Source organism: Erpetoichthys calabaricus, chromosome 1 (assembly GCF_900747795.2).
Source record: "Erpetoichthys calabaricus chromosome 1, fErpCal1.3, whole genome shotgun sequence".
Taxonomy (NCBI): Eukaryota; Metazoa; Chordata; class Cladistia; order Polypteriformes; family Polypteridae; genus Erpetoichthys; species Erpetoichthys calabaricus.
Window position 1 is genome coordinate 49897559 of NC_041394.2, and position 17881 is coordinate 49915439.

Below are 17881 nucleotides of genomic sequence, written 5' to 3' on the forward strand. Positions count from 1 at the left end.
AACAAAGATATTAATTAATCATTAGGACTGCTACTATGTAGTGTGTACTACTATGTACCATGGCAAATTATAACTTTGCATAATACATGATAACTGTGTAGCTATAATGTATTATTGTATCCTTCCATAGATAATTTCTTCATACCCTGCTATCATAATAATATTTTACAATTTTCTATAATATTGAAAATTTCTGCAAACCTACACCCAATCATCACACCACAGCCCCACAATGTTGCACCTACCTGCTGCTGCCCATTCTTTACTGCCTGCTGCCCCTGCCTCATCAGCATAACTCGGCTGACTTTCAGTGGTTGCTACAGAACAGCTAGTTGGAGCAGAACTGTAAATCACAGACAGCATTCTCTTCTCCCTGGGCATTCATAGCAGGTAGCATTTTGGGTGTTTAATACTTGCATCATAAATTCAGTAAACATTTTCCCTTTTTTTAATGCGCTACACATAGACAAAATTCTGAAGACTAAAGCTACTAACAAAAGTAGGGTAACAGTGGCAAACTACAGCTACTCTTGTTGGCCAAATTATTTAGTGAACTGATATTAACTGTGTTGTCATGTGAAGCACCACATGTCAATGTCAGCTGGACCAGTGTTTCTTAACCTTATATGGTCTTGGTACCCAGTTTTACCTTTTTAAGTTCAATGTCGACCCACAGGAAGCAACTGAAAATCAGGGAATTTTCGCCCTTGGTAAAAAGAGCGCGTTTGGAAGAGCAGGAGAGAGGTTCCCCTTCATGAAATGAGCATGGTTAGAAACAGCACTCAATGCAGCACTGTTGATCGCTTCAGAGGTCAACAGCAGCTGAAACAGCCAATTGTCACCCAGCGATGGCAACCGGCAACCCTTGACCCATTGAGTTAGACACAGAGTGTTAATAATGCTAGAAACTCAGTGCGTTTTAGGCAACATGACAGACTATAGGGCCTATCACATTTGCCGTTGTAGCTAGCCAGGTTCTTTGCTGTCACCTACATACTTAAAAATGTTGGTTCTTTATTGGCATTTTAAGATTCTCGTGTAACTGGTTTATGTGGTTCTTCTTAGAACCATTGCTTGACAAAGCACCATTTCATTCTGGGAAGGGTTCTTTGTATATGAAGGTGGTTGTTTGTGCTTTAATGTATGGTTGGCTACCTAGCAGGACACTAACAGTTTAAGAAAACCTGAACTCATCCTGTGTTATTGCATACAGCGAGCATCCTTTTAAAATCATCAGCTGTTGGTATTTTACAGATCTTTTACTATCTAGCCATGGTTATTTACTGTACTGCTATGGATCTAAATAAATAAAGGTTCTTTCTGGAACCTTCATGTGGATGGCTCTTTTGGGAACCAAAAATGGTTTCCCTATGGCATCGCTCTGAAGAACCACTCTGGCACCTTTATTTTTAAGAATGTAATGTTGCTGAAGTCATGAATTAATGCTATGCTGTAAAGTTAACGAATGATACCTTTTCTCACCTGTTCTAAATAAAGCTGATATTTCCATACATTATGATGCATCCTCCTCCAGAGCCATTTTTTTTCATTCAATTTTTGCTTTCTCAGCACCACCTTTCTTTTTTACTTGATCTTTAGTTTCCATTATGAAATGGTAAAATGCGGGGAGTGGGTTAAAAAAAATGGGTGGAAGGATGGATGGTTAGTTTCAGTTTAACTCACATAGAATTGTACCATTTGGGGAGGGAGTATCTCTTTATGGATTTGTATGTGTATTTTTATGAGAATTTGGGATTTTAAGGGTGTGCATGGCAACTTGACCAGCCTGGAAACATTGCTGGCCCATCAGGAAATCTCCTGGTGCTGCCAATGACCACTCTGCCCCTACCTACATCTGCGTAACTCTTCAAAGTGTATCGTTAATGAAGTGTACTACAGAAAAACTTGGATTAGCACTCTGGGTCTATAAGTGGAAATGGATTTTATAAGAATGAGCTAAACTGAATTGTGTGTATAAGCTTTTAAAATGTCTAAAACTTACTATTAGTTTTATCAATAAAGATCTCACTGACACACTCGGTTTGAACAGTCAAGACATGATGCAAATAGAGATGAAATCATTTTCAATTGAAATGATGAGGTCAGCATGTTCATTTATTTATTTTTTCTCTCTTTCTCTCAGAGGCACAGGCTGTTCCCTTTCTTTCTCCTGCCGTCTCAAGGTCTTTGCTCAGGAGACCCCAATGAAGATGCAGCATCACTGCGCTACTTTGTTTCTGTCGGTTTTGAGCTTATCTGCGCACAATCTTTCTCTCAGAATTTTGGACTTTATAGTAAGTAAGCACCTGTGCTTAACTGCAATAGAGCACTGCAAGTGTCCACATTACGAGAAGTAATATGAAGGCCTGAGTTTTGTAAGGCTTCATTACTCAAATACACAAATATGTTAAACTCAAATTAGTTAATAATTTTCATTGTTAAAGGAATACACCACCCAAAAATTATATTTTTAATGTATTACGTAACCCATAAAGTTTGTTATGGTGGCAAAGAAAAAATGTTAATCATTATGTTTTCACACAGAATGGAGAGAAGAAAATTAATGATATTTATGTTGCATAATCCACATGTCAGTTATCCATTTGTATGCTCAAAATGTGCAAATCAATATTGCAAATTAAATATTGTTTAATAGTTCCTTTGAGAGTAACAAAAGGAGCCACCTTTTGAACTAACGACTTGCCTTTCCGTCATATTCATTGGTCAGGAGTCCTGTCTTCATTTTTGGCTGGAGTATTTCTTTAAACTGCCTCTTTATTTTGTTGTGTGAGAATACATAAATACAGAAGATAAACATACATTAGGAAATATCCAGTAATACTTGTTTGTTTATAATACAAATATTCCTGGGATTTTATTTGCATCCCCTCTGTCAGTTTTTTTTCTCTAATGTAATTTTATTCTCATATGTTGGGCCTCATTGTTTGTTTTCTCTCTTTCTTTAGATGAACGGGTTGGAAATCTTATTTTGGTGCTCAAGGACAGTCCCACCTTTTTGTCTGTTCAGTCCCAGGCTGAGAAGGTTGTCCAAACATTGTGGTTTCGTCCCCCATGTTGGGGGGCAAGGCTGGTCACTATCATACTTAATAATCCTGCCCTTGTGGTAGAGTGGTAAGTAATCAATGCACTTTTCTCTTTGAAAAGATAAATACATAGTTTTGAATTTGTTTTATTTCATTGTATTTTGTTCAATTCATTACCAGAAAAGTTCATTAATCTTTGTGACTGTAGTAACCATTTGATCAAGAAATGAGTGAGTGAATGTATTCAGCTTGAAGGCTAGAAGAGGAGCAGGGGGTTCAATGTATAAACAGTGCGCACACAGAGAAATGTTGTGTACGCCCGTTTCCACACACACTTCAAGATGTATAAAAACTAAACTTAACATAAAGATGTGAATGAGGATTTAAATATTAAATAATACAAGTATTTTACCCAAAAAATACAGTATTTTACTCATAATTCTAAATTTGACACTTTATTACTGTAAGAGACGTGGGGCTGAGATACAGACTGGATAAATTGTTTTATAAAGCAGCCTTGAGCTACAACCAAAGCAAGATACACCCATTGATGTGTCCTTCTTATCCAGTCTCCAGTCAGTACTGGACACTAGTCAGGCCAGCCCAGAACTGGTCACTTGTCTATCGCTGGGCACACTTCTGCTCATACCGGGACTAACCAGGACTGACCAGGTCAGTTTAGAGTTACCAATGCCTTTGCATGTCTTTGGATTGTGGGTAAAAAACTGGAACACCCAAAAGAAAATCCTGTCAAACATGGAGTGAAGGTGCGTGTGAGGTCTATTAGGGCTCGTTTATACTTCATGCTCTGCGGACGCACACACATCATGGCTGCCACGCAGTCCCAGCATTCATTTGATGCGTCCTCTGAGTAGGTCCTCAGAAATTAACGTGACACGTGCGCAGAAAGTCTGGGGGCACAGTGTGATAAAAGTTGGAATGTGACGTCAGAGTCTCTGTTTACTATCTACATGTGACAGAAAGCCTCTATGCGGATCCTACGGGATCAATGTGCGCGCTTCGATGTTTGATGAATGGTTCAATGTGGTGAAGCAAAATGCAGACATACAGATGTATTTGTGGTGCTTTTATATTCAACTGTTGCATATTCCCGATCGTAATGACACAATACATTTTAAAAGTCTCACAATACTGTCTTTTGTGCCATCTTTTTTTTCTGGGGCTTCCACCTGAACTGACAGAAGTGGCAAACAGCATAGATCACCACACAGAGCACATTAAATGTATGATATTCCAACTCTCTGCACATTTAGAATCCTTAGATTTATACTTGATATCACTTTCATTATGAAATGCATTACAGTATGCATGTTACATTTTACAGATAAATCATTAATTTTGTTTAAATAATGAATACTGTTAATAATTACACACATGGGGGTGACACGGTGGTGGAGCGGTAGCACTGCTGTCTCGCAGGGAGTCATGTCACTGGTGTTCCCTGCTTGGAGTTTACATGTTTTCCTGCTGGGTTTCCACAGTGTGCTCTGGTGACACTAAAATGACGCCAGTGTATGTGAGTGATTGTATTCGCCTTGCGATGAGCTGATGCCCCGTCTAGGGATTGTTTCTGCCTCGTGCCCAATGCTAGCTGGAATGCTGGAATGGACACATCCCTGGATTGATGGATTTAATCATTAAACATCCTTTTCAGAGATATTGCAGTAAGGTGTCATCGGAATTTAATGGGTGTTCCAGGCAATTCACAGCACAGCAAAACTGAAGCTGTTCTCATCATGATAATATTTCTTCTTCCAGATTTACGTAAAGTACGTGTGCAAGTATAAACAGTAAAACGCTTGCATAGCAGGAGTATCCGCTGGAGCATGCGTCGCGTAAAGTATAAACCTGGCCAGAAGTATAAATTGGCCTGGTATTACTGGTATTAGTGAGTACACAAGTGTGCCATGCAGTAAGCTGGCACACTGTTCGCTGTTGCTTCCAGGCTTGTGTCCAATGATTCTAAGATTGATCTCATTGATGTTGAGCAGTTCTATGCTCTATTCTGTGCTGCCACAGCTTAGTGGATATGATTTAAAACACTCCGGAATCAGAGCTGACGACATTCTCAAAATCTATAAGACTGGCAGGTCAGCTGGAGAGTGGCAAACACACTGGTAGTAACTCCATAAATAAATACTATTCTATCGTGCATATAAAAAGTTTTCTCCCCCTTGGAAGTTTTCACATTTTATTGTTATAGTTTTTTTCAATTTTTCTTTGCAAAACTGCTCAGACTCAAGTATGCAACCATGAACTGTCCTCAGACTGCAGTATCATTTTCCAGTTAAGTTCATTAAAACAGATAAAGAAGAACAAGAGATGCACAAAGGAGTTAGCACGTGTAAATTGTGGTTAACTTTTCTGTGTGTTGTCAGGAACAGCAATGCTAGTGAGTTAGCTATACCATATTACTGTTTGCTCATTACAGGTGAGCCAAAGAGCTGACATGTTCTTAATCAACTCTTAAATTAATAAATATCTGAGGAAATTTTGGGTAGGTTATGTACAGGCTGCTAAGTGCCATTCACACAGTAATACAAACAATGAAAGCCTAACAGTAATGTTTAGTAATAAAGGTCAAGATGAACAATTTTAATCCCTGAAAGGTATAACAAGTCTGTATTTTATATAGCTCATTCTGTAGGAGCTGTAATGAGAGCTTTGTGGTTTGTCATCACATTTTATACTTCACAAACTTTTCAATACCTGTAGCTGATTGTCAGTTTAGTCTGTGATTATTAAGTCACGTCTCTCCACATAAAAGGCCATATGAACCTCAAAATGCCATTACAAAGCATTTTAAATGTATAGGCCTGCTTTGTGTGTTTAAATAGATGTGATGTGTGAAACCACTGTTTGTTTATTAATTTATTTATTTTATTATCTTTTAATTCATCCAATCTGATCTGGCTCAAGGCATCGGTACTCTGCCCCAGCTCTAAGCACGCATATCCAGTTGCAGTGTGTGAATATTGTTCAGTCCTCAGTAGTGTGTGAATTCCACATTAAGCGCTCATGTGAATTTTGTCAGTGTTGTTCAAACTCATTAATGGCAACCAGAATATTTATGGAAGTATACTGCTGTCACATTATAAGTGAGGCACCTGGAGTTCCAGGTGTATTTGTGTCATCTTCTATACCTACACTTTGCAAGAATATGACTGCGGCACAAGATGGATTTTCTTCAATGATGCCGTGCTTAAAATCAACCTGAAAAATCCAACCCAACCAACTGTTACTTTGCACACAAAGAGAAAATTGTTACATGTCAAAATATGTATACATTTTGAAATTATTTGTAATGTTATAATCTGTTAATGTAATCATCTGTGGGTGTACATTTCTAAAAATTAGTTTTCGAAATGCTTCATTGTGTGCACAGCTTGATTTTACAGACCATATCCGAAGCTGATTGGATTGATTTCATCATTAAGGTTCTGGCTAAAATTTTACAGCCAGATGCCCTTCCTGACACTAACCCTCTCTGTTTATCCAGGCTTGGGACCAGCACTAGGTTCGGCTGGTTTGCCCACTTGGTGACTAGATTGTTTTACAGACCATATACAGTAGGATAAAAAGATGGATTGGAAAATGAATGCATGACTATTGGCTTTGAAGTTCCTCATGGGATTAATAAAGTTTATCTAATCTAAACTAATGGAATCTAATCTAATTGAAGCCTATAGAATCTTTGTAAAATATTGAAGAACTATTTGACCAGAATGAAGATTGCAGGTTCATCTCACCCACAGCCTGTTTTGGGTAAAAAATTCCTTTTATGAATAATACATTTTAGCTCTAATGGTCAACCAAATGTTTCCCTGCAATAATGTCCCACTCTAAAAGACTAAGGAAATCAAACCTCTGCAGTCCTGATCAGAGAGGGCAGGCTCAGGACTGAATTGAGGGCTTCAGAATTCTTAAAAGGACTAGACTGAAGAAACTCACAAACAATTGAAGGTGGACTTCTTTAGTTGAAGCGTTCAATGGAATCGACAGGCTTGGCTAAGATTATCTAAATTAAGCTGACAATTGTAAATTGCTAAAAAATAAATCATGTAGAGGCTTCACTTGACAATACCCAGAGAAAATTAGAACAATAATACAACGAGAGCAGGCTTTTCAATCCTATTCATCTAACTTCTCCAAAATAATGTAAACTCTCATATAAAAGGGCATAATGTCCTACTAACTACCACATTACTGAGCAATTTATTTCATGTGTCTATGGTTTTTTGTGGAAAGAAAAAATTTCTAACATTGGTGCAAATTTAAACTTCAAAAGTGCTTATCTGTGTTCTTGCTGAAAAACTGATTTGCATTTGTAAATACAGTACAGTAACTGGGATCCACTGTAGTAATTCATTTTATAATTTTAAAAAACATCACTCATGTCTCTCTCTTCTTAATCTCTGTTTGCTTAAACTACAAAGGTTCTAATCCTTCAAACTTTCTTGTAACGTTTACCTTGCAGTCTTAGGGCCAGTTTATACTTTACGCTCAGAACACTTTAGCGCAGTGTTTCCCAATCTTTTTTGAGCAACGGCACATATTTTACATTAGAAAAATCCCATGGTGCACCACCAAACAAAAATGTCACAAAAAGTATATGAAATGAAATATGATGATCTTCTAGTTTCAATTTACTCACAATTTACTTACTCAGTGTGAAACCTGGGCCTGTTTAGTTGAACACAACGCTGATACACACGCAGGAATTGAAGAAAGACACACATTAAGATCTTCTTCAACAGCTCTGAGTCTCTCACTTTTTTTAGTTTTTAATAGCAGTCATACTTGAAAAGCCAAGCTTGCATACGTAGGTTGTGGGAAATGGGAACAGGGCTGAAATAGCTCTGTTTGCCAGAATGTGGAACTCCTTGGTAGCAGTCAGCCAAAAACTGTCCAAAGGTACAGTGACGTAGCTAGGGGGTGGACAAGGGGGGAAATCTGTCCCCTGGCGCAGCATCCAGGGGGCGCCAAATTGATGTTTCCCATTGCATTTTGGCAAACAGGAGGGGGCACAAAATCTTCAGTTGTCTCCGGGCACTGAAAACCCTAGCTACGCCTCTGCAAAGGTAGATCAGCAAAGCTCAGCCATAACCCATGATTTTCTCTCAGTACAGTTATTTCCTCCTGCTCCTGCAAAGTCATGTCCTTTCCAACTGCAGTTGAGCTATATGGGTTCCTATCCCAGTCAAGGCAATCAGTGGAAACTGAAGGGAAATAAAATGACAACTTCTGTTCAAGAGTATTCAAATGCTTGCCTATTGTCTCACACAATATAGCAATGTTAATACCTTGCCATTTCTGGGTGTGTGGAATCATGTCAAGGTTGGCACTTTTCACATGTTGTTGCCAGAGCTGCACCTTTGAACAAAATCCATTTATTTTATCTGCACTTGTGAGCAGGTTTTCATTTTGGTCTTGCATCCGTGTGTTCAGGTCATTCAAATGTTGAAACATCTGCCAGATATGCATACCACTCATCACTTGAAAGCAACTTAGCGTCATCACACTTCTCATTTGTCAAAAACACTTTTAGTTCCTCCTGCAGCTCATACACATGGGCTAAAACTTTGCCACGGGACAACCACCGGACCTCCGTATGCAGCAATAGCACTTTATGCTCTGCTCCCATTTCCTCACACAATGATGCAAACAAGTGACTTTTTACAGGTTTTGTCTTCACAAAGTTTATCATGCGCACAACATCGTCCAATACAACAAGAGCTAGGTCTGCTGGTAATGTCTTGGAAATGAGTGCCGCACGGTGCAGAACACAATACATCACAATAACATCTGGATGTTGCTCTTTCACTCTGCTTACAAATCCTTTGGTGCACCCGAACACTTATGCATTTTTCCCACTTAAGTCCTCCTTGTTCAAGGTACTCTGATACAACTCGAAAAATTTCCTCTCCTGTTGTTCTTTCTGGCAATTCCTTGCACAACAGGAAGTTTTCTCTGATGGTGTCTCCGTCTACAAAGCGCACATTTGCCAAAAATTGTGCATGTCCACTGATATCCGTAGATTCATCGAGTTGCAGTGCAAATTTTCCACTAACGTGCAACTTTTCCAAAACGATCCTTTCAATGTCTGCAGACATGTCATCAATACATCTGGCAATTGTATTATTTGAGAGAAGGACTTGGGCTATTTCTTTTAAGAGCGCCAGGGCCGAGCATCTCATTTACAATGATTTTGCAGGCAGGTAGTATTAATGTCTCTGCCACCGTGTATGGCTGTTTTGATTTGGTGACAAGTTCAGCAGCTTGGTAGCTGGCTTTGAGAGCTCTCTAATGCATCTTTGTGGTTTTCCTCACTAAAGCTGCCTGTTTTTCAGTCTGTTCACAATAGTCTTTGTTCTTGTTTTGAAGTGACGGGTGTTTTGTTTGGAGATGGCGTTTAAGTTTGCTAGGAACCATAGCACTGTTGAACAACTTTTCCCCACATACCAAGCATAACGGAATCGGCTTGGTTGGTTCCCCGGTAAAAGTAAATTCAAAGGAAAGATAACTTTCATTGTATTGTCTTGAGGTCACCTTTTTTGCTTTCTTCTGACCACTACTCATACTAGGGCCTTCATCTGGGTCACAATTTTCTCCAGGACCCAGGTCGCATTGTGTATTTTTTCTTTTCAGATATTTATTCATTGCTATCACTGCTGTCACAGCCGAAGCATCACTAATTCTACTGTTTGAATGGCAACAGGTGGATACACAGATTAATTAGCCATCTGCTGCCACCTAGTGGAAGAGTGTTTAATTGTTCTGCCTGTCACTGTCGTATAGACGAAGAAGACAAATTATTTGCAGTAAATAAATAATAATTTTCAGACCATTTAAGTGAAATTGGATAATTTTCCACGGTACACCTGATGATCTCTCACGGTGTGCCGCAGCACAGTGGTTGGGAATCACTGCTTTAGCGCACACATCATGGCTGCCATGCATTCCCAGCGTTCTTTTGACGTGTCCTCTGAGCACATTCTCTTAGAATGAGGGCTGTCTCTAGTGCTGCCACGTCTTTTTGTATTATGGAGAGTAAAACTACATGTAGTGCCCCAGGTGAGGCATCACTAATATGTTATGCAGTTTAAGCATAACCTCCCATGACTTGTATTTTATACATTGTAGAATGTAACCTAACATCCCATCAGCCTTCTTAATCGCCTCTGTTCAATGCCTGGATAAGGACAGTAGAAAGTCCACTCCAACATGTAGTACTGTCCAATAAAGGGCACTTTCAAATTTCAGGCCTCAAATTGTGTGTTCAAATTTATTATTAATTTTCTTACAGTATATAATACTCCAAATTTATTTACTTTAAATTTCACCTGCTATGAGTCTGCCCAAGTCTGAATTCTGTCCTGGCTCATCTGTGATTATATGACTGGTATTAAGTTGTCTGTCATTTCACATAGTTTCATATCATTTGAAAAATTAACCAACTTTTTATTCACATTCTTATCAAGATCATTCACTTATAATAAAAAAACAGCACTTCTAATAACACCTACTTCTGACAAAGTCTCTCTCCCCAAAACCCCTTTGCTTCCTCTACTTAAACCTATACCATGAACTCCAGGTTCTTTAAGTTTGATCAGTAGCCTCTCATGAGGTACCTTATCAAAGGCATTCTGAAAATCCAGATAAATAATACATGCACCACTCTGACTGTATGCTTTTGTTGCTTAAGGGAAAGTACATTTTACATGGAATCCAAAAAGTGCTTCTTCATTCAAAAACTAATGAAATCGGGAATGATCTAATGAATCATGTAGTTCAAACTAAGGCTCTGAAATCTTTTCAGTGGTATCTGGAAGAGCTATTGGGATACCTTGGCTATTACCTTAACCAGACAAGCATGGTAGGCTGAATGAGCTTCTTTCTGTTGGTTTTTAAATATGGGGACAGTTTGATGGATAATTCATACCCACTTTCTCATTTGTGCATTAGCATCCTTCAATGTGTCACCTCAGCTTTTGCATTTCAACAGGCTGTTCCAAAATGAATCAGGGCTGAATGAAATGTTTAGTATGCTTTTGAGAGAATGTCCTTCTCCTCCTCTTGAATTGTACCTGATGATGCAGGGAAAGGCTCCAGAACTGGAATAGCTGTGCCAGAAAGTCAAAAGAGAGATGGATGTTTTTGATGCATAATACAACTGACCACACAGTGTAGGCAGGCAGCTACAGTACAATATCATCCGCGGTGTGAAGTAACTTCATTTAAAAATGCAGTTTGGTGCAGAAAAGTACAAACTACTCTCTGATATGCTACAGAATTCATAGATAGATAGATGCCTAATTCACCATACACTGTAAAGTAAATAGATATAGAATATCTGTTAGTTTTATAAATCCCCTTTTTCTGCTGCAGTGGGATTTTTTTCTTTAGATTTGCACAGACTTCTGTGTCTCTGTGGCTTTTCTTGTTGGTACTTCAGGTTACAAAATCAAACTTAAATGGAGATATGAAAAAGAAAGGAATGCAAGATTCACCAAAGCAATCAGGCATTTGCTTCACCGTAACCTGTATGGAAAAATAAAATCCTATACTGTAACACCAATACATGTAAGTCAAATGAGCCCCTATTATAGCTTAGAATGCCGAAAGACAACAAGGACCGAAAACTAGATGTTTTTCAGACAAAATGTCTCAGATGCATCAAAGGAGTATTCTGGCCAAATACAATCAGAAATGAAGACCTACTCCAGACAGCCAATGAAGAGCCACTTCCAGCAGTTATCCAGAAGAGTAGGTGGACATGCTTGGGCCACGTCCTGTTTATGCAACCGGATGCTTTACCTAAGGTTATATTACACTGGACACCACAAGAGGCAGCCCCAGAGAGACAAGGCACTGATCTGTGGAGAAAGCTCAGAAAGGATGTGGCCTGATATGGGCAACAGCCAGGAAAAAAGGCAGCAGACTCCCCTGTTGTGGAAAGCTCTTGTGGAAGCCTCATGTACCAGTGACTGACTAACATGTTTTAAAATGTATTTTCATGGACCCACCACTGTTTTCATTTGGAGACTTTAAGTGGTTTTGAAGGATTAATTTTGCCCATATATCACTTCTTGCTGCCAAATACACAGAGTCACTCCTATTCTCATCATATGTATCTTTTATTTTGTTTAGAACCTGGCTGTTAGTTGAACTTTTTGCCCCAATTCCTCTCCCATCTACAGGCTCAATGTTAGCTCTTGTCATGAAAGTTTTTTAAACCCAAATCATGGTGGTGCCCTTGTCCTGGACAACCTTCATACTACATAATATAAAAAACTGACTTCACCTGAAGTACTGTGTTGAGGGATTGTTATAACACAACAAACCACACATAGCAAAGAAGAACAACCAGGAGTCCTTAAGTCAAGGGAATTAGCCTGGTTTGCCTCGAGCTGAAAAGGCTGTGTGGGGACCTAATCCAGGTCTTCAGAGTTCTCAAATGTATCAGTAAAGCTGATCCAGAAGAATTATTTTCATTAAATGGTCAAGTCAGGTCAGGTTGGGGAGTATACACTGGTACATTGCGTTACTGCACCCACCACACGGCAAAACAGCTCTGGATCCTTGATGGCAACTCCCCAGGCAGACACGCGGTCCAGTCTCCCGCACCGGAAATTACCCTCTACTTGTTATATGGGCGTCCCCTTGTCTTGGTCGCATCACATGGCCGCAGTGCCGTAACTGACACTTCCTCACAATGCAAGTAATGTGCCTCATTCGGGACTCAATGAGGAACTGCTCATTCAACACAAAGTCAAACCAGCGGTACCCAAGGATTCTCTGAAGAAACACGGTACCAAAGGAGTCCAGTCTTCATCTCAGGTCACTGGATAACGTCCATGTCTCGCAACCATATAGCAAGACAGGAAGCACAAGGACAATAAAGACTTGGACTTTAATGCTTTTACATAGATAATGAGAGCGCCACACACCCCTTTCCAGTGTCCTCATGACCCCCACATGCTCTCCTAATCCGTCTACTGACTTCATAGGAAGAGTCACCAGAGACATGAATGTGAATAGTGAACCACGTATTTGAAGGCACCAGTAGAAAAAGGTTGGGAGAATCAGGAACAAATTAGCAAGATAGGTACTTAGCATTTGAGGTAATTAGGACACCTTAGCTATGACCAAATCATTTGATGGACAAGAAAAGGTTATATTTATGTAACTCCTTCCTTGATTTCAAATTCAGTGTTTCCTGGTAAGATATGGATTTTACATACCTTCAAGGGTGTCACTGATTTCCTGAGTGGTGGTCAGTCCTCTGTAAGAGCATCAACACCTGGCCAGAGTCTACCCACCCACCCCAGTGTCCTTGCATGTCAAATGTTCCTTAAGGATCTGAGCCCCCAAAGCATTTCCCATGTTGCCATTCTGTCCTATTAAAAATTATGTTTAGGTTAAATCTACTTTTCTCTATTAATCTAATTTTATCTTGATATATTTTATTTACAGGAAAGAGGGGTTGCGAGCAATAGCAGAGCGGACAATGTTAATGCGTGAAATGTTGAAGGAGAAACTAAGGATGCTGAGCATTCCTGGCTCTTGGGACCACCTTTCCCAACAGTCTGGGCTGTATTGCTGCACAGGACTAAGGGGTGAGTAGTTCTTCATATATGTCTGTTGGCCATAAAAACTCAAACCATATACAGTATTAGCAGCAGTGGCATCACTCTCATTTCAATGAACATGAAGACATAACAGATACAGGAAGGAGTAGGTGCAAAAGTGCCCCTGTGCTTTTATTTAAAACCAGTAATGGCGCACTGCATGCTAAAGTGCAGTGAATACACTTGACGTGAGCGTTCCTAGTTTTCATTCTCTTTCTCTGTATGTTTACCATTCGTTTGCTCAGACTTTGATGCACTTGCTGCTTCCTGAGCAACTCTTCGTTTCTCCACCCTAGTGGCCTGCTGCTTCTCTTCTTTCGTTGGCATCTTTTCACGTTAAAACTGATTAAGTTAGTTTTTGTGTTGCAATTACTTAGTACGTTTTCTTTCATTTTTCACTTAAGCTGGCACTTAAGTCTTCAATCTGCCTCAAGAATGATTAGCGAAGGTGGTGGGGAATGAGAACGGCTCCCATACGCATGCGCCGCACGGCCGCCCTGCTGCGCAGTGTCAAGAATTGATTCAACAATAAAATGAAATAAAAATAAAATAAAAAGAGTAATACAAATCATCACCCTGAAAGCGGATAGTAGACGTCACATAGTGTATGTGTACCAAATTTCAAGTCAATAGGCAAAATGGTTTGCGAGCTACAGGTGATTTAAAATCCTGGACAGACAAACGAACAGCCACAGTAGCGTATTATATAAGTAGATATAAGTCAATAACAAGCTAGTGTTCAAAAGTGCAGGCGTGACTTGAAAAAATCGCATGGCCAAAGTCTCATCTCATGGGACTTGAAAAAATCTTCCAAAAAGTCTCGTCTCATCACAGGATTTTTTGATATTAGAAACATATATTAATTAGATCTGACTTTCTATTGTCAATCTTAATGTATAAATATTTTAAGTAGAAAACCTTTTTTCTTTTAAGAGTGAAGGTTTGTTTTGTACTTTAGTGGATGAATTCTGCTTAACAATAACTGGTTGATTTTTGTTTTTAGTATACTTACATTTATTAGACATTATCATAGTATAATTTAATGATAATAATCCAAGTAAATGTGGTATATCTTTGTTTTTGTTCATTAATCTGTGGAAAGCCCCGTGACCCTGTAGTTAGGACATAGCGGGTTGGATAATGGATGGAATCTGTGGAAAGCACCTTCAGTTGCATGAAAATGTATGATAAGGTGCTATATAAATAAACTTCTTCTTGTTCTTCTTATTATTATTATTTCCTCTCAGATGTCTGTGTCAACCCCCTTAATTATTCAGTTATCTTTTTTTTTAATATTTTTATTTTATTAATTTTCATTGTAATCATTCCATACAAACAGATCAATTTATAACCCAACAAAATTGAAGACAAATCAAACCCCACCCCTGAGAAGGAGAGCTTAGCTAAAGGAAAATTGCTTTAGGCTTTTTAATAAGGCAACATTAAACAAAAGAAAGGGAGAAGTAAATATCTATGTAAATAAGAGATGGAGAAGGGAGTTAAATGCAATAATAGTTATTTCTCTTATTCTAAAATAATATTGATTAAATCCTGCCATGTTTTGAAAAAAATGTTGTACAGATCCTCTAACTGAAAATTTGATTTTTTCCAATTTCAAATAATATAAAACATCGGTTTCCCACTGACTTATAAGAGGAGAATTAGGATTCTTCCAATTTAACAAAATAAGTCTGCATGCCAAAAGTGTAGTGAATGCAATCACTGTTTGCTTGTCCTTCTCCAATTCAAGTCCATCTGGAAGGACACCAAACACAGCTGTTAGTGGGTTAGGAGGGATTGTGATACTAAGGCTGTCTGAGAGGCTCTTAAAAATTTTTGTCCAAAATGATGTTAGTTTAGTGCAGGCCCAGAACATGTGACCCAGTGAGGCAGGAGCTTGGTTGCAGCGTTCGCAGGTTGGATCCTGCCCTGGAAACATTTTGGACAGTTTTAAGCGAGACAGATGGGCTCGATATATAATTTTTAGTTGAATAATTCTATGCTTTGCGCATATAGAACTCGAGTGAATTCTCTGCTTTGCTACCTTCCACTCCTTTTCTGATATATTGATTAAGAGATCTTCTTCCCAATGTCCTCTTGGATCTTTGAAAGGTAGGGACTCTAATAAGATTTTATATATTGCGGAAATAGTGTTTGTTTCCTCGAAATTGAGCAGTATTTTTTCCAGCATTGTGGAGGGTGCAAGGTGGGGGAAATCGGGCAATTTCTGTTTAACAAAATTTCTAATTTGAAGATAGTAAAAGAAATGTGTAGCTGGGAGGTTGAATTTTGAACGTAATTGTTCTAAAGATGTAAATATGTTGTCTATATAAAGATCTCTGAGCATTTTAATCCCAAAACTTTTCCAGGTATTAAAAACTGGATATACTAGCGAAGGTTGAAAGAGGTGGTTCTCTTGCAGAGGTGCCACTGATAAAAGATTTTCCATCTTAAAATGCTTCCTAATTTGGTTCCATATTCTGAGTGAGTAAAGCACAATTGAGTTATTAGTATATTTGCGATAACTTTCATTTATTGGAGAGCAGAGCAGGGAATATAAAGAAGTACTACAGGATTTTACTTCTATTGCGGACCAAGCCTGTATATGTTCATTTATTTGTGTCCAGGTTTTTATGGCTTGTATGTTTGCTGCCCAGTAAAAAAACTGAAAATTAGGTAAAGCCATGCCACCTTCTGCCTGAGGTCTTTGTAGGGTCGCTCTTCGGATACGTGGGTGTTTTGAGTTCCAAATGAATGAGGATATTATTGAATCTAACTGTTTAAAAAATGATTTATTGATATATATTGGAATGTTTTGAAATAAAAAGAGAAGTTTAGGAAGGATATTCATCTTAACAATGTTAATTCTTCCGGCTAGAGTGAGATGAAGGGTTGACCATCTATGCAAGTCTTGCTTAATTTTTTCCATACAGACGCCAAAATTTTGTTGATAAAGAGCTTTATGTTTACTTGTGATATTTACCCCTAGGTATTTAAACTGATCTGCTATGGTAAAAGGTAGGGTGTCTAATCTAATATTATATGCTTGTGAATTCACTGGAAAGAGTATACTTTTATTCAGATTAATTCTAAGACCAGATATCTTTTGAAATTCTGTTAGTGCTGTTAAAACAGCAGGGACAGTGTTTTCTGGGTCTGATATATATAAGACCATATCATCTGCATATAGAGAATTTTTCTGTTCCAGTCCTTCTCTGACAATCCCCTTTATCTGATAAGAATTTCGGCAGTGAACCGCCAGTGGTTCAATAGCGATTGCAAACAACAGTGGCGACAAGGGACATTCTTGTCTGGTACCACATTCTAGTTTAAAGTAGTCTGAGCAAATGTTATTAATACAAACTGAAGCTTCTGGATTGGTGTACAGTAGTTTGATCCACGCACAAATATTCGGGCCAAACCCAAATTTCTCCAATGCAGTGAAAAGGTAATTCCATTCGATCATGTCAAATGCCTTTTCTGCGTCTAATGATAATAATATCTCTGGGGTGTTTGATTTTGCTGGTGAATATATAACATTAAACAAGCGTCGGAGATTTGAAGATAGGTGTCGGTCTTTAATAAATCCAGTTTGATCTTGTGATATTACCGAGGGCAGCACTTTCTCCATCCTTCTAGCTAGGATTTTTGAGAGTATCTTAACATCATTATTCAGGAGTGAAATTGGTCTATATGATGCACATTGTAACAAGTCCTTATTTTGTTTAGGAAAGACGGTGATTAATGCTTGTCGAAATGTTTGAGACAGTATTTGGTTGTCTCTAGCTTCTGTAAATGTTGCCAATAAGAGTGGAGCTAGCTGAGTGGAGAATTTCTTATAAAACTCTACGGGGTAACCATCAGGGCCTGATGATTTCCCGCTTTGTAGTGACTTTATAGCGTCTAGTAATTCTGTTAGCGTTAGAGGTTTATCCAGTTCCTCAGCACTTAAAGCATCTATTTGTGGTATTTGTGAATTATCCAGAAATGCATTAGATTGTGTGTTGTCTTCTTTGGGCTCAGTGGAATATAAAGACTTATAGTAATCTCTAAATGTGTGCATTATTTTATTATGGTCGATGATTTCTTCTCCATTCTTGTTGGTGATTACTGGTATTGCATTGTGAACTTCTTGTTTATGAATTTGTTGAGCTAAAAGCTTATTAGCTTTTTCTCCGTGTTCAT

At 38.6% G+C, this 17881-nt stretch overlaps 1 protein-coding gene across 1 annotated transcript in view; it reads left to right on the forward strand.

The window, feature by feature from the left end:
- Nucleotides 1–17881, forward strand: part of got1l1 (glutamic-oxaloacetic transaminase 1 like 1) — a 49310-nt gene that overhangs the window by 25809 nt on the left and 5620 nt on the right. The window contains exons 6-8 of the mRNA XM_028793364.2: nt 2144–2294; nt 2967–3132; nt 13542–13684. Coding sequence (XP_028649197.1) covers nt 2144–2294; nt 2967–3132; nt 13542–13684 — 460 coding nt within the window. The remainder of the gene's footprint in view (nt 1–2143; nt 2295–2966; nt 3133–13541; nt 13685–17881) is intronic.